A 20280-nucleotide genomic window follows, 5' to 3' on the forward strand; every position below is an offset into this window, starting at 1 on the left:
AGGCTTTGCAGAATGTTGCAAGGGGAGAATGATTCTCGCTGTAGGTTTCGCTATCCTGAGTCGACTTGCAAGGACGAGCAATTCACAAAGATGCTCATTTTGTATGTAGTTTCAGGTCCAGAGAAGGAAGCGATCTTTTCGCCATTTTCTTCCCTTCAACAAGACTCACGACTGCCAAAAATTATCACGGGTTTTCACCTTTAATTTGTGATTATTCTCAACTCGTGACTCGACTACACCACGTTCTATCTGAACATCCAAGCGGACAGGACATGGGATCTGCTAGCTTCAATAGACAATACACGATCACCTCAAGCATACACGATCCGTCTCTTCATGCAACAGAAACAAAGTCGATTACCACACACCCAAGTGAAAATACTACAACAAAGCAGAAACACAAATGTCCGAAACAAAGGGATGCAAGATCATGAAAAAAAAGAGTGTGACAGACAATAAACAGATGCGATACAGAGGGATGACGACAAGACGTGCAATAGAAGAGGCCAACACGGCTCATCAGGCAGCAGCAACAGGCGAAACGGGAGAGAAAATGGTTTCCCTCGACTCTTCCTCGTCTTTGTTGCTTTTGCTGGTGTTGGTGGCCGAGAGCGTGATGACCAACGTAGATCGCAATTGGTTCTTCTTGTCGGCCTTGACAGCCGCTCGAGCAGCCTCGTCACGCAACAGCCTCCTCAAGATCTTGCCCGAGGGCGACTTGGGGATCGTGGCAACCCACTCAATGCCACCACGAATCTTCTTGTGCGCAGCAACAAGCTTCTCCATGTGCGAGCGCACGCGCTTCTCCAGCTCCATACATTCCTCGGGCTGGTTGAGCAGCTCCAAGTTCCTCGGCACGATGCAAGCACGCGGCACCTCGGTCATCTGAGCGGGACACCAGACGCCAAAGACGGCAACATCGGCGACCTCGGGATGGCTCGTGATCACAGCCTCGAGCTCAGCAGGTGAGACCTGGAAGCCTTTGAACTTGATCAGATCCTTGATACGATCGACAATAAAGATCTCGGTGTTGCGCATCACGGCAACGTCTCCGGTCTTGAACCATCCATCAGCCGTGAAGGCCTCGCGCGTCGCTTCTTCATTGTCGAGGTAGCCCTTCATGATGGTGGGGCCACGCAGCCACACCTCACCGGGAACACCCTCCCGACCCTGCTCTTGACCAACGTCGTGGCCCTCCTCCGAGACAAGACGTACTTCGACACCGGGAGCGATTCGGCCAGCAGCACCCTTCGAGTTGGGCAGCTCCTTAGGTCCAGAGCAAATCACCGAAGGGAGTGACTCGGTGAGTCCGTATCCGTTGAGCACCACCATGCCAGGGTATCGCTTCTCGAGCAGCTCAAACAGCTCGGCCGAGAGGGGAGCAGCACCGCACTGAACGCACTTGAGACTCGACATGTCGTAGTTCTCGGGAACAGGGCTCTTTGCAAGTTGCAAAAGCACCGGAGGAACCACCAACGAGGCCGTAGCACGGTGCTCCTGGATCTTTTCGCAAAACAGGTCAAGGCTGAACTTGGGCAAGACAACAATCTTCATACCGAGGTAGAAGGGGTGGTGCATGAGCTTGATCAAGCCAAAAATGTGGTAGAAGGGCAAAAAGCCGACTTGAACATCCTTCTGGCCAAAGTAGTCATCGTGCGTGGCGACCAGGGCCATGACACTGTGAATGACGTTCGAGTGGGTGATTTCGACACCCTTGGCTGAGCCCGAAGTGCCAGACGAAAACATGATGAAGGCCGTCTCGGTGGCAGGATCCTCGACGCGGTACGACTCGAGCAGGTTGTCAGTCATCTGAGCGCGAATGTCAGGCTCACCGTGCTTTCCAACAACAAGCTCGTCAGCATCGTCAAACATAAACAGACCGTCGCTTACGGCGTCCGAAGAAGAGGTGGCGATGGGTCGACCCATGGCGATCTTGGCCTGCTCCCATGCAGCGCGGACATTATCTTGACACGAGGGGTGACTAAGAACAATGTCCACCGAGGCCTGCTGGAGCGACTTGGCGAGCTCGCCAACCGTCAAAGCCGGGTTAACGGGAGCAGTGACAAGCCCAGCGACCTCTGCTGCAAAGACAAAGATCGGGTACATGGTGTGGTTGGGCGAAATTACACCGATGCGTTGACGCGGCTGCAAGCCAAGCTTGTGCCTCAAAGTCCAGGCCAGGCGGCGTGCTTCGCGGACCACCTCACCATGTCTGTTAGCATCGTCGAAGGTTCAGATACGCCAACGACAGAGCGATTTGAATCGTGGTCAATGTGGAATCGGGGACCAGGTGCAAATCGGGTAAGATGGGAAAAAAAGAGGGTCCAATCAAACGATAACATGACAAATTCGAGGGTCAGCATTCAACGTGAAATTGAAAACGACGTATGGGAAAAAGTTTCGAGGTCAGTCAGTATAGAGCACAAATTGCATCGCAATCATTGCAACCCCAAAATCGCTACGCCAGCACGAGCAACCAATCTCGTTAGAGGGTAGCCTCACAGCCTCGATAGAGTCTTTAGAAGTATGACATGTCCCATCGCCAACCTAGCCATGTTTTGCACGGCAAGCGAACAGGACCGCATGAAGGCAGGTGTGTCGATGAAGAGCGACAAGCGCGACGTCATCTTGACCATTCTCGACTCGAGCGGAAGGCAAAAGAAGATGGAAATTGAGCATGTTCTCTGCACTGTACTGTATGTACTGTATACACAGCACTCGCTGAGTGGAACCGCGCTGTGAATGCCGATCAGCCATCTTCGCCTAAGTCGAGCGGCGCCAGTCAGCTGTTGTCGGATATCCGTGAGGCAAATTCATGCGTCCACAGCGCGCAGCCGCTTTTCCAATTCTAACGAGTTTGAAAATCGAGTCGAAGAATCCGAAAAAACGACGCGGCTGCACTCTTAAGCCCATTCCAACACACTGGTCAAGCGCCAGGAGCCCGCCCGAAGCGAGAGGAGGCAAAGACGAACAGATCAAGCGATCCTGAGCAGAGGATTCGGCGTTGGTCTCTACGATTCACACCGCTTTGATCTGCATAGAACCCACAAAGAGACCGCCTGAAGCAAAAACGCTGCTTTGTCGCTCCAGAGAACCGGACAATCCATCATCTTTTGTGATTGCCGTCGCAATATCGGCGATCGCAGAGATAACGAGGCAACAGACTTGTGGTGGGAAAGTGATCAGGTGCGCCATGGAATGTCGAGCAACAGCAGAGCAGCGTTTGACAGCCACACTGAAAGAAGTCACCAAAAATTCCGACAAAGCAGAAGTGATGTGACGCTTTCCGCGATTCAGACGAGCTTTGGTAGATGCTATCCTGAACGGACAAAAGCGAGAGAAACCGTCGAACAGCCAGTGATGAACAACAGCGTCAGCTGGAAGCATCAAGTGGGTGCTCAGGCGTAAAAAGCGCTGTCTCCCAAGCCCACTCTTCGGCACATCAGCGCCAGACGCAACGTCAACTGGTACTCACACATGCCGCTGTGCATCGGCTGTGCAGCAAGCAACATTGCCGCCTCCGCTTTGTATGCCAACAAACAAGCCATCGCTCATCTGTTGGACACCTTCAAGCTGATCGTTCCGCTGCGAAAACACATGACGACAGTAAGCTCGTATAGGTAGAGTCCATGGAGTCTGCGCTTACATTGTTTCGTAGCAAACCGAGGGCTGAATCTAGGCGTTCCGATAAAGACGGGACGTGCAAGAGTCCGAAAAATTTCCACTCGAGGACACGACGAAATTTCAATGTCCGCCACAAACAGCCTGCTCTGCCAGAGATATTGTCATCTACACTCGGCAAACAATAGACGATAGCTGAGCTACCTAGGCAAAGGTGCAGAGCGAGTAGGGGTCTTGGACATAGGATATGAGCCTAGGGATCCAAGTTGCAACGCTGCTCGCTGCTAAAAGCTGTCCAGGCAAGCCAGCATGCTCTGTTTCTGTCCCTGCGCGACCAGCAGCGACAGCCAGTGCAATGTCAAGAAAAGACAAGTAGACATACCATCGAAACCGAAGGGAACAACAGTAGAAACGTCGAGACCAACTACTTACGTGAACTGTTTCCCATCCTGGCGGACAAATTGGACCTTGCCAGCGAGCGACGATTCGGATTCCGAGCTGACATAGTCAAAGATGTTGGAATAGCTTGCCTTGGGCAGAGGCGGATAGATCGAAGTGAGGATTTGTGGGGCCATGTTGGACGTTGATGAACGAACTCGTCAAGATTGTCCGGATCAAAGGAAGGCTCAAACAGGCTATTCGGCGGCAGGGCGCCTGTGGATCTTCTCTTGGTAAAATAGCCGAAGCACTGCTAAGCAAGAATGCCCTCTTGTGCACGAATCAGCGTTGATGTGATCTTTCGTGAGCGCGCCAGGTTAACTTGTCAGCAGCAACGAGTATCAGACACGTATTTGCAGGTCCAAAGTTCCGCTCGATGGTACGGATGTTCAAAAGCTTTTTGCAGGCGCAAGAAGATGGGACGGAGATATGCAACGATGGGAACCGAACCGAATGTTCGAAAGATGAACTCGATGTGGGTTGGAAGATAGATGTTCGCTTTGCTAAGGAATAGGGCGCGCGCGCGTGTGTGTGTGTGTGTGTGTGAGAGAGAGAGAGAGAGAGAGTGAGAGAGTGAGAGAGAGATGGAGATGAAGATGAAGGATCTGGAATGGGGTATGGGGTGGACGAGGTAGGATGAGAAAGACGAGCTTGGGATATAAGAACTTGCCGGGACGGACGGGCTCAGGCAATCGAGTACGTTTAAGATCGTCACAGATGCAGATGCTCGCAGGCGGATAAGGGCCCTAAAATTTGTTTATTGTTTTAATTTTTGTGCGAGGCGCTTGTCTCAACGAACAAAGCCGATACAGTCAAAAGTCAGAGCTGTACCTGCAGAGCAAAGCATCTTGGCGGTCAAGACGTTTACAAGCTCTTTGCAAGTTAGCTCGGATAGCCAACTAGCACCAAAGGGTAATAAGGACGCAGGGGCTTCGCAAGCAAGGCAAGTCGAGGACTGGCCACTTTCAGTCAACCGTGTTGAGGTTGGTGAGGGAGAATGCAGAGCAGGTTAGTCGTTGCGGCTATGGCTGTGGTAGCAGCAAAAGGATTTTACGACCGGATAGTAAGACACAACGAGGCGCTGACTAACTTCGAGTGGTCGGCAAACTTTACCTCAACTGGCCCATTCTCTGTGTTGGCCATTCGCCTCATCTATGCAACAGGAGGCGGGGGCTGAACGCCCTTTCGCCAATTGCGAGTGCGAACAACCCTGCAAATCTGAAAGGATACGAATGAGCGGCAGGGGCCAAGAAATTTAGCGAGCAAAGCCAGTACCTCCTTTACTAGTCAAGTCTTGCTCCCGCCCACCACCACAAATCGTGAATCTGAGTCAATCACGATGAACTTCAGAATTTGCTGAAATCAAAGGCTACGTGCAATCAAAACCCAGGCTTACAGCTTCTCTAAACGAAAAGAGAAGGGAAAAATAAATAAAAAGACTGATGAACTTCAAGACAATAAGTTAACTTATAAAAAAAAACTTTAAGAGTGGAAATACTTAAACGAGAGACAAGCGTGGAGGCAGAAAGCAGACCTGGCGTAAGGGCGCAGGGCCGTGCAGGTGGGAAAAGATTTGCCAGGAAAGAAAAAGTCGGAGCGCACGGCGCGCTTCGGATTTTGTTTGGATCGGCAGCGTGTGCGCAGTACCTCAGCATTTCTGTTTGTTCTGCTTCCTCCCGCACTTGCCGTGTCTAGCCGCCTTTATTGTGGAGACCCTTTACCTTTTTTCAGTTCCTGATGTTGGGTCCAAAAAGTATGCTCTGAACTGGCACGCGGTCGCACCAGATTTGGCTTGCTCTCTAATCTTATCATGTTGATATTTGTCGGCTTGAGCTTCAACGGCTAGGAGAGCAACAACGGATGGCACTTGACTATTGTCAAACTACGTGCGGGATCGAGTATTCTCATTGGCTGTTGGAGCCAAGAACACGGACAGATTGTGCTCAACACTTGGCGTTTAATCCCCCCGTCGTCATATCATAAACAATATGCATAACAAGACGATCGGGCGGTTAGAAAGAACTGCGCATGGTTATTCAGTACATTCGGCTCTTGTCTAGTGACCCTTCAATTCTCTGTTGGAGCGCGGCCTTTTTGGTGGTAACATGCAGCGCCTGGTGTCAAGTTTTCCGTTTTAGCTTATGTTTCTAACAAGATTCACGCTCGTTGAAACAAAAGAGAAGCTGTCCGGTCCTTGTCTGGGCGGCTCGCGGCATCTTCTGTCCGGTTAGACAGTTCCGAAAGCGATTTCAAAGCCGGGCACCAATGACCCAATATTGAGCTACCAACCAGAGCCACAGGCAATCGAGAAACGTGAGAAGGGCCATTGCGCTAGCAATCGGATCGAATAGAATAGTCTGAAACCATGACGTCTCGCTCGCAAAACCAAACTTCTGATACTCGTTGCTCAGCTCTAGGGATTTACCAACGACTTGATATGTCTCGAAGTCAAGCAACCATTCAGTTGTAAGCCGCTAACAATCAGCCGTAGTGTGGGAAAGTATGGACGTGGGCGCCAATAGCGCAATTGCCTTTGGCATTGTCGGCGTTGTGAGAGACCGCTGAATTTGATTCGAGCTGGACGAGACCGTATATTTGCTTGCCTTGATCGGGTCGTAGCAACATACACCTGCCTATATTTTCAGAGGCGAGTCAGAAAAAAGAGCTACTGCAGGATCCCATGGCAACCCGTTTCGGATCAGACAGAGCCGGGACAACTTTGCTTGAGAACAAAGCCGGAACTGGGGCCAACAAGAGCAGAAAAGATGACAAGTACGTTGGCGAACTCAGGATCTGACCTCATATACAGAACGTACAGCATTCCGTCAGAGACAGGAGCTTTGAAAACGCGGTGGTCTTCCGTCGACGGATGATTGGCTTATTCCTCGCGGGCGTCAAAAAGGCAGACTTATGACAAAATATGCCTGTGCTGGTTCTCAAGTACAGCCCTTGCTTTGCGTTCTGAAAGATGGACTACAACCTTGATTCAGAGGTTGACGCGGTCATCTTGGGTCCCGATAGCTAGTTGAGCTGCTTCAACAGTTCAGACGCACGTGCAAGCGCACCGCTCGATGCACAGTAATGACACCGCTGTAAGCATTTTGTCTGCATCCCGTGTCTCGCCTGAAAGGGTCCTGCGTCGGTCCGAAGAGCTACGCCAGAAAGATGCGGTTGACCGGCTGTCTCAGCCAAGGATTAATGATCGCCTCGCTTGACCTGAATCAACGGTACTCACGACTGACCAAGCGGAAAGACTGTAGAGTGAATCGGGAAAAGTCATTATCCGTCAATAGTTCAGTTTCAATATCTGCAGATGGAACAACCATACGCTTTTCTCTTGCACACGCCGCGCTGCACAAGTGCCGAGATAAGACCCAAGTCCCGGAAGACACTTTCATCGAGACGTCTCCAGCAAGTAGCAAATGTAGCTCTTGCCGAAAGTCTGTGCAAGTTCTGATAGTAACACTCATTGTGTGCCTCGTTCCTAAGCGAGCTATACACATGCAAAATGCAAACGCAACGCCAACGCCAACGCCAACGCGTGAAGCGCGCTTGCACAAGGGTCGTTTCAAAGGTGTGTCAAATGTACCCTCAATTTTATGCGAAAATCCAGAAAGTCACAACTGCTCGGCAACTGAGTGTCCTGGCGCGCGTCCAAGACCGACGCGACTACGTCACCAAAGATTGATCGGAGATCAAAATATACAATAAAGCTGACCCCGGACCCGATCAGGGCTTCGGAGTGAAAGCAAGGTCGGGTTTTTTTATTTATTCTTTTTTGCTTTTCTTGTCTTGTCTGCACGGAGATCAGCGTAAAGCAGACGAGTTTCTGACCGACTGAAAAGCACAAATTTTGACATTATTGGGTACGAGATGGCGATTGGCTAGTTTGACATGGAGGTGGGACAAAAGTTGGAGCAAGAAAGCAAGGGGGGAAACAAGCTCATGAAAAAGACGGGGTGCAGCGCCCCGCGCAGCCCTCTCGAATGTGGACGTGGCTGCACGCCCACAGCGCCATCGCGCGGCGGTAGCTTTTGCTCGCATGAAATTTGGCTGCTGCTTCTAAAAGTCGCTACTCCACTTGCGAGGTGGCCCTTGCTCATCTGACCATCCCCTTCCCTTTTTAGCGTAAGCAGAGAACATTCCTGCCTCCTGACAGCGGAACTCCTCAGCCAATGTTCAGTGCAAGTGTGCTGCCAACCCAGGGTGAGTACTCTGTCGAAACGGTATCTGTGTGCGAGAGCGAGCAATGCTGGTCGGACTTCCAAAGTTTGCGCTTTAAAATTCTGAATGGTTCTATTCCTTGGTGCACAACTTCCCGCTGCGGCAAGGCTTTCCAAACCTTTTGCAAAAAGCTTCGTCAAGATTTTACAATTTAGTTACGAGTTTTTGAAACTTGCGAAGTTTCCTATAACTTTCGATCGAGATGAAAGACGAATCATCGCCGATCAAACTCGGTGTCTTTACTCAACCGCGTAATTCCATTTGCGTATTCACGGGCCATCGTCCTTCACCGATAATTTGCCTCGAATGTCGAGAGAATCTGGTTTGCTCAACGTGATCACTGCGGGCCCCGAAGCGTCAGCTGAGACACTACACGAATGGCTTTTTCTTCATGTCTCGAAGTGTAGCACCAAAGGATTACTAGTGTTGTTCGCCCCTCTTCTCTGAAATCACAGCTTGGAGATACACGCCAAGAGTGACGTACGCGATCCAGGCAAGTCCTGTATATCATCACGCTCTGGTCAACCGATTGGCAAAGGCTGGTACCAATACGATCGAAAAGAGCATATTCTCCCACGCATTATCGACATGTACAGATGCAGAATACTGGTTTTCGCACCCTATTTCTCGTAGCCTCGTGGTTCCGAAAGGTCCCGGCTTCGGCTTCAGTCAAGAGCCATAAGTAGGCTGTGAAACAGAACAATTTCTATGAGGCAGGTCTTGTGTTTGGCCCAGCTTCTTGTTGTGATCCACGTTGTGCTGCCAAATTTGCACAAGATCATCTCGGCAACGTCTGGTTGATCGAAGATTCCAACATGTGGATCGCAAACAATAACCAAAGCCCGACGCGAGATTGCGATGCCCCTTCGTGCAGATCTGAGTCATGAGTGGGCATCTGGGTGCGACTACGAATTTGATTCAAAGAAAGGAGTTAACAGTAATACATAATTCAATTCAGCGTGTAGGCTGACATCCATCCGATCTAGTGCATTCACGATTCACGATTGTGATTGCCGCATGGCAGACCTTCGCGTACGCTTTCTTTGGCGCCTTGCGCATAAGAAGGGGCTTGAAATGGTGCTCTCTGCTGCATTCTTGCTACTTCTTGCCACAAGGCGTCCAGAGAGACGATTCTTTTTGGTTCCATTGAGCGCGAAACGGGACAGCATCCTGAGTAGACGCCCCTTTTTCTTCCTCGTTTGCAGTTTGCCCCTCACCTAGAGCTAAAACCTGCCTGGCATTGACTGCATCAGACCAGGACGCAGAATTGCCCAACTTATACAAGCGAATATCGCGTGCGCTTTCTGTCGGTGTTCCAGCAGGCAGATCATTAAAGCATTGGAACAAAGGTGCTGCTGGTTCGGCGCCGCGGTCCATTTTAGTCAAGATGCACCTAAACTGGATAGCCATAACTCACGTACAGTCACCAATCTTTCTTTGTACAAAACTAGAAGTGACGCTTCGACTTTATACCGTATTAGTTTTGAATGCAGGCGGCGATAGAGCACACTACGTTTGCCGCTGTCCTTCTTGGTACCTGTTGATCATGGTCACGATCATTTCAAGTTTCATCAGGTGACAGGTGTTTCATGGGCAAAATGATCTGCTCAACTTTTGACCATCGATCGAAGTCCTTTCGGCTCTCAAGAGAAAGACCAAACTCGCGCATAGTCAGGGTCTAGAACATAACCAAGCGTTGCTTGACCGTTGCTTGAGTCTACAAAAGCCATGGTCGAGATTCTCGACTGATCTCGATTAATCATGCGCTTGCCTTATGAAAGTGGCAGGGTAAGCTCGGTTCCGTTTCGGTTCGTGTCCTCAGATTTCAGTCTAGTTGATTCCACCGAAGCTTATCAGCTTTACATGAGGCTTGCCAATTGTCGCTTCCTGATTGCACAGAATGACGTTCGACTCCTCCCCGCTCAAGTAGCCAACTATCAAGCTTGGTGGTCACCAATACCAAACCACGTCATATTTCACCATTTTGGTAATGATGCTGTGGACATGATTCCCGGCGTCCTTCTTTAACAAACGCTGACTCGCCGAATCGGAGCGCTTTGTAGGAATGCTTGAGCGGTAAAGTATAGCTCGATCCAGTAGAATCACAGTATGATCGATCCGGTGTCTCAATTTCGGAAACAAGTGAGTCTTCTTCCAAAACATTAATGATTATTTAAAATAAAAAGTGAGACAGCCTAAGTCGTGATTCACGATTGTTTGTCCGGTGCCATGCTGTACGGCATGAGTTGCGCCGCCTATGACGGGAAAAATGGGTCACCAAGAAAAGATGGTTTGGTTTCCTTTTTTAGTTTCTAAGCTACGTAGGGCGTCGCTCCGTCAGCCTTTAGCATCAAAGGCCATCTCTAATCAAAGCGTGAAGCTCGTCACACTCTCATGCCTGTGACTGTCACACAGTGCTTGCAGCTGCAATGCTACGCATGGCTGCACAACTCTCTGCTGGCCGGCATCGACCCCCTTGTCTCGCCTCCAGCCCTCCTGTCGCTTGCCGCAATTTTCAGCCGAGCTATTCAGAGACTACATCTCGCTCGTCCATTCGCAAACTTGCGCCTTGGTCACCTTTGAGCTTTCGCCGACGACACGACAGCTGGTAACGCTAATGGTGAATGATTCGATCGTCGGGTGCTTTCTCGCACCTGGTTTGAGCAAAGATTTGCACCCACATTCACGATACTTCTGCTTTGCTGCCTGTATGCTACACAATCTGCTGCAACCGCACCCTCGAAATCATTCGTGTGACGTGTGGAGTCGCATGAAATAAAACATCTCTTAAACACTCGCTTGCTGGTCAGCTAGACGTCCGCTCCTGACAGCCCCATTCCCCCTTCCTGCTTGCATCTTTACACTACAAATCGTCTTCAATCTTCGCAAAGCTTAATTTCCTTGCAGGCAACGCTCTTTGCCATCGACGGTTTGCGTGACGATCTCGAACTCGCAGCCTTCTTTGCCTAAATTGACTGCAGGTGACAACGCCCACATTCACGATTGCTGCTCGCTTCTGACTGCGGCTTGACGCACACCTGTCGACCTAGCTTCAACTCGTGTTGCGTGTTGCAACCGTCTCGATAGAAGTCTCTAGTGTCGTGTTCCCGTCGTTTCGACACCAGCATTGCCCCCACCTGTGCCCTCCTTATTACTCGCCACCCCTTTCCTTTCGCTCCATCTACACCCCCTTGCATCTGCCCCACACCTCAACACAGATTGTTACTTTCGCCGCCGTTCTTGCCATCACGCACGCAACCCACTGCTTCGCCTACACCGCCAAAAAAAATATTCCTGGCGTACACGGTGCAAAGCACGGTCCCGTCGTCACCACTCCAGCTCAGCTGTATCCCCTTCCTTCCAATTGATCTGCATTTGCGTGGGCCGCTTGCATGGCAGCGAATTTGCAAGATTTGAACGTCAACGCTGGACACAGGCATTCTGTTCAAGCCCAACATATTGACAAACATGCGGGATTCCTCGACAGACGCTTCTTTCCTACGTGCACATCCTCCGTCGGCATTTCATGCGCATTGGTCCTCTGCTCTCGGCAGGGTCGATACGAAGAATGCGTTGACTAGCGCTGCTTCCTCCTTCAGCGCTTCTCCTTCAACTTCATGTCTATCACCTGCACCCTATACTTCGGCTCCTTCAGCCAACAATTCCATCCATCTTGATGGTACAACAAGCTCCTCTCGATCCCCAAATCTGTCAGCCTCAGCTGAACCATACCGCACTACTGGTTTCTCCGTCTCATCTCCCCGCAGCGGTTCTGACAAGCATCGAACCCAAAGTCTCGCATCAGAGGCCGGTTCCTCCTTTACCTCCCGGATATCGTCTTCTTCCCTGAACAGGGCATCGGCCGACTACCAAGGCCACTGCGCCTTTTTCGACGATTACCAATCTCCTGACTCATACGACGACGCTAGCAGGAAGCCAGCTGCAGCTGTCTTTGGTCTTGGACCGTTGCGTCTCAACTCGTCCAGCACATGCCTGGACGACAACGACGACGACGTCGACGAAGAAGATCTGAAAGATCTCGGCGCTCTCAAATTCTCAAGATCGATCAGAATGAACCTCGAAGCGCTTACACGCAGCAACACAGACCATCCCACATACCGCGCCGATGGCTACTCGGATCCCAACGAGCACTTGGAAGTCAAGGCAGTCAACGAGTTGCACCAGGATCTATCCATTGAAGACTCCTATGCGCAGCTGATCTCGAGACTCGCCTCTGCGGAAACAACGCACCCCGCTTCTCACGCCAATGCCCTTCAATACCGGCAGCCAACAACACCTAGGACCTTCTCGTTGAAGGACTCGCCGCAGGCCGCTAGTCTTCTTTCGGGCACGAGCTCCAGCGATGCACACGAGGACGAGCTCAGAACACCTCCTGAGCCCGGCTTCGACCGCTTCGAGTCGTCTCCAGAAGATGATCGGCGCCACGAACCTTCTGCTCAGCCATCCGAGCGGTCTTTGGATCATCCGTCACTGCCAGTCCATGCGTCATCGACGACATCTATGGTCTCGTCTCCATCAGCTTTCCGGTTGGATTCTCCTTTCAAACCATCTCAAACGCATCTGCTGCAGAATCAAGGCTCTCAAGATCGTGTTTACCCACAAGCTTCCCATGGCCGCTGCGACGTCGGCAACAGCTCCGAGCTCGAACTCTTGAGCGACGACGTCAATGACCAGCGTCGCGCGGCCGGAAAGGCGAGGGCGATGCCTTGGCACATCGAGTCTTCCCCCTCTTCCGAATCCAGTCATCGTAGCGACAAGCGCCCCTCGTTGAACTACCCTGTCATCGATGTTGAGAGCAACAAGCCTTTCACTCGACTTGGACCGCAAGATATCGCTTTCAGCGCTTCTACGCTCCCAGAGCGCGGTCTCACTGCCGCAGACTGCATCGAGATGGTTGTATCGCGCTACCCATCCATCTGCGATGCTCCTCTGCGTGAGTTTGGCGAAGACGGTCAGCCCTTGCCGCCTACCAAGAAGCAAGAGACGAGCGAGGAGGAGCGTCAGGCACGACGCGAAGCGCTCCAGGTGAAATTCTGTGCAAAGCAACGCCTCTCGCTCATCAAGGCCATGGTTGTCATGGAATCGCGTACCGCATCGTGGAAGCGCCTTGGCCCTCTCAATGCTAGCAACAAGCTTGTTCATACAGTGTTGAACCCGTCACAGCAGGATCCCTCTGCTCCTTCATCGCATGGAATTGGACGTCTCCCGCCCATGCCAAGTCCATGGTCGATGGAAATCCAACACGAACAGCTCGACGTTGCGCAGATCAAAGGCAAGTCGAAAAAGACCATCGAGCTCACTTCGCTTCGCACAAATGCCCACTGTGTCAAGTGCGACGGCAGTGGACTTGGCGCCTGCATCACTTGCAAGGCGGAGAAAGCAGACGAGTGTTTCTGGTGCTGCGGTACAGGTCGTGAAAAGACGCGTGCACAAGCCTGGTGTCGTCGTTGCCAAGGTGCTGGTGTGCTTAAATGCAACACTTGCCATGGCAGCCTAAAGTCCAGCTGCCGTGCATGCGAAGGCACTGGCACCGGAGAGTATGGCTTCTTTGTCGAGGTGACCGTCAAGCGCGTCGAGATGCCTTCCGTACCCGTCTCGACTCTGTTCCCGCAGATGGACTCTGCCTCGACCTCGTTCGAGCCTTCATACGACGAGGTCAAGGCAGCAGCGACGCTTGCATTGTGGGACTCGATCACCAAGCTGACCGAGGCTCGTGCAGTGGCTGTGATGGCCAAGGGCAGCAAGTCCAAGAGCAAGGAGATGGTGCCGGTCATGGCGGCGTGCATGTGGGAGAACTCAATTACTCACGTGGTGGCGGTCGACATTCCACTTGCAGCCAAGTTCAAGAAGGGTGCGACTCCGGCCTTGAGGCCAGAGGGTCTTCACCGAAAGATCCCGACGCAGAGAAGGTTCTTCACCGTGCCCAACGACGAGGACCTTCGATCGGTCGAGCTGTCGGAAGACGAGGTGAAGAAACTCGGTGCTCCCCAGCCCAGCAACCGACATGTGTACCAGAGCCGCAGCCACTTCAACTCAGCGTCGCAATCGCCAAGCTATGACGTCTCGCCGGCAGCTAGCACTGTCGATCTGGGTGGCCGGCCACTGCTTGCCACTCCTAAGTCAGGTGGCGGTGTGTCTGGCTACTCGACACCGTCGCGTGTGCCCAGCCCACGCTCCGAGGTGACGCCCGCTAAACCGGCAGCCAAAGAGTTTGTCCATCGCCCAAGCCCTCTGTCGCAACTCGCCACGGCTACACCTGCAGGGTCCCCTCCAGTGCTTGAGCACCCGGCTGAGGTAAGTGAGCCCTACTTCGGCAATCAAGCGCCGGTGTCTGCAGAACATCACAGTGAACACCAGGGCTTGCAGCCTGCTTTGCAACTCCAGTCGAGAAGACCTTCGGCAGGCCACGTTCTCTCCAAGAAGCTTAGCTCCAACCTTCTCAACAAACTCGGTGCTCAGCGTGGCAGCTTTTAATCTTTCTCTTTCCAGTCACTTCGAACATTCCTAGTCACATCGTCATTCTCGTTGGTTCAATCTCGCTCTTTCCACCTACTTAGAACATTTCTAGTCATGTCGTCGTTCTCGTTCTTTCATCCTGTAGGTCTTCCGACAACCCACTCGACCTCGATCGTCATATTGATTCTTTCAGCATTCCATACAACAGGGTTTCTTTCGTTTCTCTTACGCTCGAATTGTCTGTGCGGCATCATGCGTCTTCACTGGCCACCGAGTCGACAGCTATGAGCCCGCGGATCACGGACTGCGAGGGCGATCCATCCGCCATTGGCAGATTGGTCATGATAACATCGCTGGAGCTGAACCACCAACTCACGACTGTGAAACACGACACACACGACGTGGAACATGCACGATGCGTGATGCACGAGACGTGGATCGAACGTGGAGAAATGCGACCTTTGTGAATGGTCGAAATGTAACAGAGCCAAAGAGTCACGAGTCACGAGTCACGAGTCACGCGTATGACGAGTCACGAGTGTGCGTGGTGCATGGTGCGTGGTGCGTGGTCCACCGTTACATGAGAGCTCTGTGACGCCGACTCCCGAAGCCTGAAAAGTTGCAAAAGAGAAAAAAAGTTTCTCGTTGCAATTTACGACAATTGAGCGTTGGTGAACGCTCCGAGCATAATCCTGAATGACGCCAACCATTCAGGATTCGGACTGTGGTGCACATATACCCTCGACACTCCTCGGCAGATAGCGCTTCAGAAGCCTCATATCATTGGGCTCATTCTGCTGCTTGCAGTTGAGTAGGCAACGTGGTTCAAACATGGATCTTTTTGGCGAGTCTAGTGACTCATCGAGCGCAAAGCTCGACATTCGAACGCGACCCGAAGAATCGCTCAACCATTTCACCATCAACAAAGAGTTTGCCGAGCGGTATCTGCACAACAAGCAGCGCGCCGAGATTCACCAGCTCGAAGCAAAGTATGGCAAAGATGCGCTCGCTTCCGACGACCAAGATTCGGAAACTGATTCAGAGAGCGACGTGACCGAGGACGAGGACGGAGATCAGGTCAATGCCAATGTAGATGCTGCCATCTTCCGCACTCTTCAGCGTATTCGTAACAAGGATGCGGCTCTGTATGATTCCAACACCGACATCTTTGCGCAAGAGGCCGAAGCAGCCGAACGAGCCGCGCGGCTGTCTGGCTCGTCTTCGGTGGCTCCCAAAAAGGCAGGCACCACGAAAAAAGAAAAGAAGGTCACTCTGCAAGACTACCAGAGGCAAAGGGTGCAGGAGTTGATCGAGACGACAGACAACCCTGCTGAGGCTTTGGCAGAGGCGACCATGAGCGATCGTGTAAAAGGCATCTTGGATCACGACGAGGATGGCCCAATGCCGTTTGCTCAGGAACAGGAAGAGTTGCGCAAGGAGGTCTCGCAAGCCTTTCATGCTGGCATTGACGATCAAGACGATCTGTTTGTCAAACGGTCCGAAGCTCAAAATGGCGATGCTTCCTCTTCCTATCGAAACGCGGTCATCGCATCGCTTGGACCAAATGCGGACGAAGAGACCATTCGCCAAGCCATCCGCCACAATCAGCCTCACCAAGCATCCGCGTCCACTTCTGTTCTCGCCGACGCCGATAACGACGAAAAGAAAAACGAAGACTTTCTGCTCAACTACATCCTAAATCGTGGCTGGATTGACAAGTCTGCCGACGAGGCACGGCCGGTCAAACCTCGACTCACCAAGGCTAATTTGAAGAGCAAAGATGATGGACACGCTGCCGAGGGAAACGCGGGCAACAACCGAGTCGCCACAGATCATGCATACGGTCGTGACTGGGAGGCAGAAGCTGCCGAGCTCGAATCCGAGGCATCTTTCGATTCGATGGCTGATGCTTTCGAGACCGCCTACAACTTCCGCTTCGAGCAAGGACCCGAGTCGCTCACCATCCCCACATACTCGCGTACGCCCAAGGACTCGGCACGTCGTGAGGACAACACGCGTAAGCGTAAGCGAGAAGAGCGTACAGCACGCAAAGAAGAAGAGAAGCGACTCAAGATGCAGGAACTCTCGCGACTAAAGAACCTCAAGAGGCAAGAGATTGTCGATAAACTCAAGAAGCTTCGCGAGGTGACTGGATCGAGTGGCGTCGATCTCGACAATCTGGATCTGGAAGCAGACTTTGATCCGGACGCGCACGACCAAGCGATGCAAAAGGCATTTGGCGATCAGTACTACGGAGAGCAAGACGACGAGAAGCCGAGCTGGGATGATGACATCAACATCGACGACATCATTGCTGATCACGAGGCTGCTACCCCATCTTCGAGCAAGAAGAACAAGAAGAACAAGCAGAGTCATGCGGATGATGAGCATACGATCGAGATGGACGCTGATTTCATGCAAGACGGCGATGCTGTGGATGGTCAAGGTAGTGCGGCTGCTGGATCGAAAGAAGCCGCATTGCGCGCGCGACTCGCCGACAACAAGCTGAGCAAGAAGGAACGTAAGAAGCTCAAGAAAAAACTCAAAGCTGCTCTTTCGAAATCGTCCAGCACGGCCAACGGCGATGATGACTCGGACTCGGACGCCGAAGCCGGCGCTAACGGTGTCGATGTTTCGGCCATGGATGCCGACACGGTCGCACCCACCCCGTCCTCTTCGTCGGATAAGAAAGCCATGGCCAAGGAAATGATCGACTCGTACTACAACCTGGACTACGAAGACATGATCGGTGACCTCCCCACGCGATTCAAGTACACGCAGGTAGCACCCGCCGACTACGGCATGTCGGCGGTTGACATTCTGTTGGCAGATGACGAACAGCTGAATAGCGTTGTTGGGTTGAAGAATCTGCAACCGTACAGGAGGGGTAAGAATCGACCGATGGATCTGGGCAAGAAGCTGGGCCAGTTCAGAAAGGATGTCTACGGAAACACATCCAAGACAGCCGATGGAGAGGATAAGCCGGGCAAGAAGAGATTGGGTAAGAAGGAGAGGAACCGGCTCAAGGCTGCAGCGGAAGCAGAGGAGAAGAAAGGCTGAAAGCAACGTCGTAAATAGATACAAGGTGGGATGATGAATAACATTTGCACTTGCAACTGCAGCAACTTTAAGACATCACGGATTGTGCTTAGTTATTGTGCGAGTATGTGTGTATGCGAGACAAGGAGCGAGCATTACTATTAGCTTCGAGCCTTGAGTGTGGCAGGCATAGCATCCAAGGGATGCATGACGCCAACCCACCTCTTTGGATCCGGTCTCGGCGGCTCTGCCACCGCACCCTCGAGCTCAAACCTATGTAAGAACAATAGGATGAAGGCTTTGACCTCGGCCACAGCCCAATACCTGCCCGGGCACACCCTGGAGCCGTACCCAAATGGCGTCCAGGTCCTCACCGCCTCGTTGCTGTCCAACTTGACCATGGCCGGTTTCGGAACTCGATCGAAGCGTGACTCGTCAAATGTTTGGAGCGTTCCTCTGAATTTTTCGCCTTTGCCTTGCGACTCTGGCCACCATTGTAAGTTGAGGGTGGCATCGTGGACGTTCCAGAAGAGCAGTCGAAGTATGTCGCCTTGCTTGAGTTGGAAAAGCCTGACTCGTCCGGGACCGACCATAGCGCGAACTACGGTATCTTTGAGGCATAGCCGAGGGACGCTCTGCGCGCTGTAAACTCGAAGGAGCTCTTGTACGAGGTGGTCCAGGAGAGGCAAGTTTTCGGCTTTCAGCAAGTCGGGGTTGGCGACAATCTCTTCTACGTCGTGCACCGCAAGCTTCTGCTTGAGTTGTTGCAACTCGGCTCGAATGCGCGCCACTTTGGTAGGCTGGCGCGAGAGGATGCAGAGCAACCAAGCGCCACTCAAGGGTGACTGGGTGGACCCCAACCAGGCAGTCCTCAAGACCACGCCGACGGCGTCCGCGTGCGTCTGCCCGTGTTCACGTTCAACGTTGTGCAACTGTTCGCGCACCTGCAACGAGCATTCGGACAGGTGTTGGTCGATCTGCTGCAGAACCAGGTTGTAAAAGCGATCTCTTGACTGAACCGCGCGTGGAGAGGGGCACGCCATGCAAAACTGATCCAGCTCCGCATCCCATCGTAGAAACTCGGTGTACTGTCCCGGGGGGAAGGTCGGAGTGAAAAGCGCCTCCACAGTCGCCTGGAAAAAGGTTTCGCTAGCCAAAGCGAAAAGGTCTCCTTTGTGACCAGGCTCGAGTGCATCAAACTGCTTCGAGAGGGCGCAAACGAATCTCTGCTGCAAAGAAGCGAGCCTAGCTCCGGAGAGGAGATGCGAGCTGTGCTGAAGAGTTGCCTGCCCACCCGTGTGCGCAAACCACACGCCGGCGGGGTTCGAAATGTTCCACATGGGTGCAGCTGCGGTGTGCAAGGATGAGATGTCGAATGCATCCGGTCGGTCGATGATGTCTTTGATGGTGAGCGCGTCGCCGATGTAGGTTACGGTTGCACCGTGCGGTTCGATAGCGCGAAAGACATTGCCGTAGCGGGATCGACGGTGCAGGAATGTGTCGCGAACGTTGTATGGGTCGGAGGAGGGAGCGTCGACGAGAGGTGGCAATGGAGGAGGTCCGCTTGGTGCAGCTTTTGAGGCGAGTCTGTGTTTTGCCAGGACGAGAGCGACGAGAAGGATGAATGTGAGGCCGATAAAGACGGGGCTGTGGCTAGACAGGTGTACTTCCAACATTGGTTCCGAGATGGGCTATTGCAGCGCCGGTTGAGACAGGTGGTCCAACAAAAGATTGATAGCGTGAAGCGAGATGGGCGATCCGGTATAAGCAAACAAGAGCTTCGTCGGTATTGCAATGCCACGCTCGCCAGCTTGCTTTGACGACGAGATACGCCTTGAATGACAGCAAAGGTAGGTTGGAAGGGCTATTTCCAGTATCGTGACTTATCTCCTTTACTACTTATACAGTCTCGAGGTGGAAGAGCACCAGCTCAGCCAAAGGCAGCACATTCACGATTGCAGTCGAGGCCGTCCACTCACGACTGCTGGCAGAAGGAGTGTGTATCACTCACGACTGCCCTCTGCTGTGCTTAGAAACCGCGACGTGATGGCAAAATCGAAAGGATCTGAATCGATGCAGGTCGCCATGTGGCCAAGCGCATAGAAGCGCTTCGCGTAAACGGCGTGCAGCTTTCGATTCGTGTTTCGTGGTTGAGATTTGTATTAAATATTTACCGCCTGCCAGCTCCAAGTCTGACTGCTACAATCACGAATCACGAATCACAAATCGTAACTGGTGAACAAGTCTGTGAGTTATCACGATTCATGATAAGTTATTCGCTCATTCACGACTTGCGCCAATAACAACCCCGCTCAAAAACAAAGCTTAAGTTATTTGAAATACACGCTACACCAATCATCGTGCATGATTCCCTAACTTTAAAGAGACTGCCGGGAGCGTGAGAAAAAAAAATTAAGACGCGCCCGACATGCCTCCTTCCTGTGTGTACTGTAATGATAAATGACACACTGAGGAAGAGGA

General features: G+C 52.2%; 5 protein-coding genes across 5 annotated transcripts; 2 read left to right on the top strand and 3 right to left on the bottom strand.

Moving 5' to 3' along the window:
* Positions 1-519: 519 nt before the first annotated feature.
* Positions 520-4196, bottom strand: UMAG_12262 (uncharacterized protein; the record flags this gene model as incomplete). The annotated part of the gene is made up of 2 exons (XM_011392909.1): positions 520-2212; positions 4054-4196. The coding sequence occupies 2 exons, from the start codon at positions 4194-4196 to the stop codon at positions 520-522; spliced, it is 1836 nt and encodes a 611-aa protein (XP_011391211.1).
* Positions 4197-9381: 5185 nt separating this feature from the next.
* On the bottom strand, positions 9382-9660 carry UMAG_11146 (uncharacterized protein; the record flags this gene model as incomplete). The annotated part of the gene is made up of 1 exon (XM_011392887.1): positions 9382-9660. One exon carries the CDS (start codon positions 9658-9660, stop codon positions 9382-9384), a length of 279 nt encoding a protein of 92 aa, XP_011391189.1.
* A 2091-nt stretch (positions 9661-11751) lies between these two features.
* Positions 11752-14778, top strand: UMAG_11147 (uncharacterized protein; the record flags this gene model as incomplete). Its single annotated transcript, XM_011392888.1, has 1 exon — positions 11752-14778. One exon carries the CDS (start codon positions 11752-11754, stop codon positions 14776-14778), a length of 3027 nt encoding a protein of 1008 aa, XP_011391190.1.
* Positions 14779-15591: 813 nt separating this feature from the next.
* On the top strand, positions 15592-17820 carry UMAG_04361 (uncharacterized protein; the record flags this gene model as incomplete). Its single annotated transcript, XM_011392766.1, has 1 exon — positions 15592-17820. The coding sequence occupies one exon, from the start codon at positions 15592-15594 to the stop codon at positions 17818-17820; it is 2229 nt and encodes a 742-aa protein (XP_011391068.1).
* A 140-nt stretch (positions 17821-17960) lies between these two features.
* On the bottom strand, positions 17961-19475 carry UMAG_04362 (uncharacterized protein; the record flags this gene model as incomplete). Its single annotated transcript, XM_011392767.1, has 1 exon — positions 17961-19475. One exon carries the CDS (start codon positions 19473-19475, stop codon positions 17961-17963), a length of 1515 nt encoding a protein of 504 aa, XP_011391069.1.
* Between the last annotated feature and the right edge of the window lie 805 nt (positions 19476-20280).

This window comes from Mycosarcoma maydis, chromosome 14 (assembly GCF_000328475.2).
Source record: "Mycosarcoma maydis chromosome 14, whole genome shotgun sequence".
Classification (NCBI taxonomy): Eukaryota; Fungi; Basidiomycota; class Ustilaginomycetes; order Ustilaginales; genus Mycosarcoma; species Mycosarcoma maydis.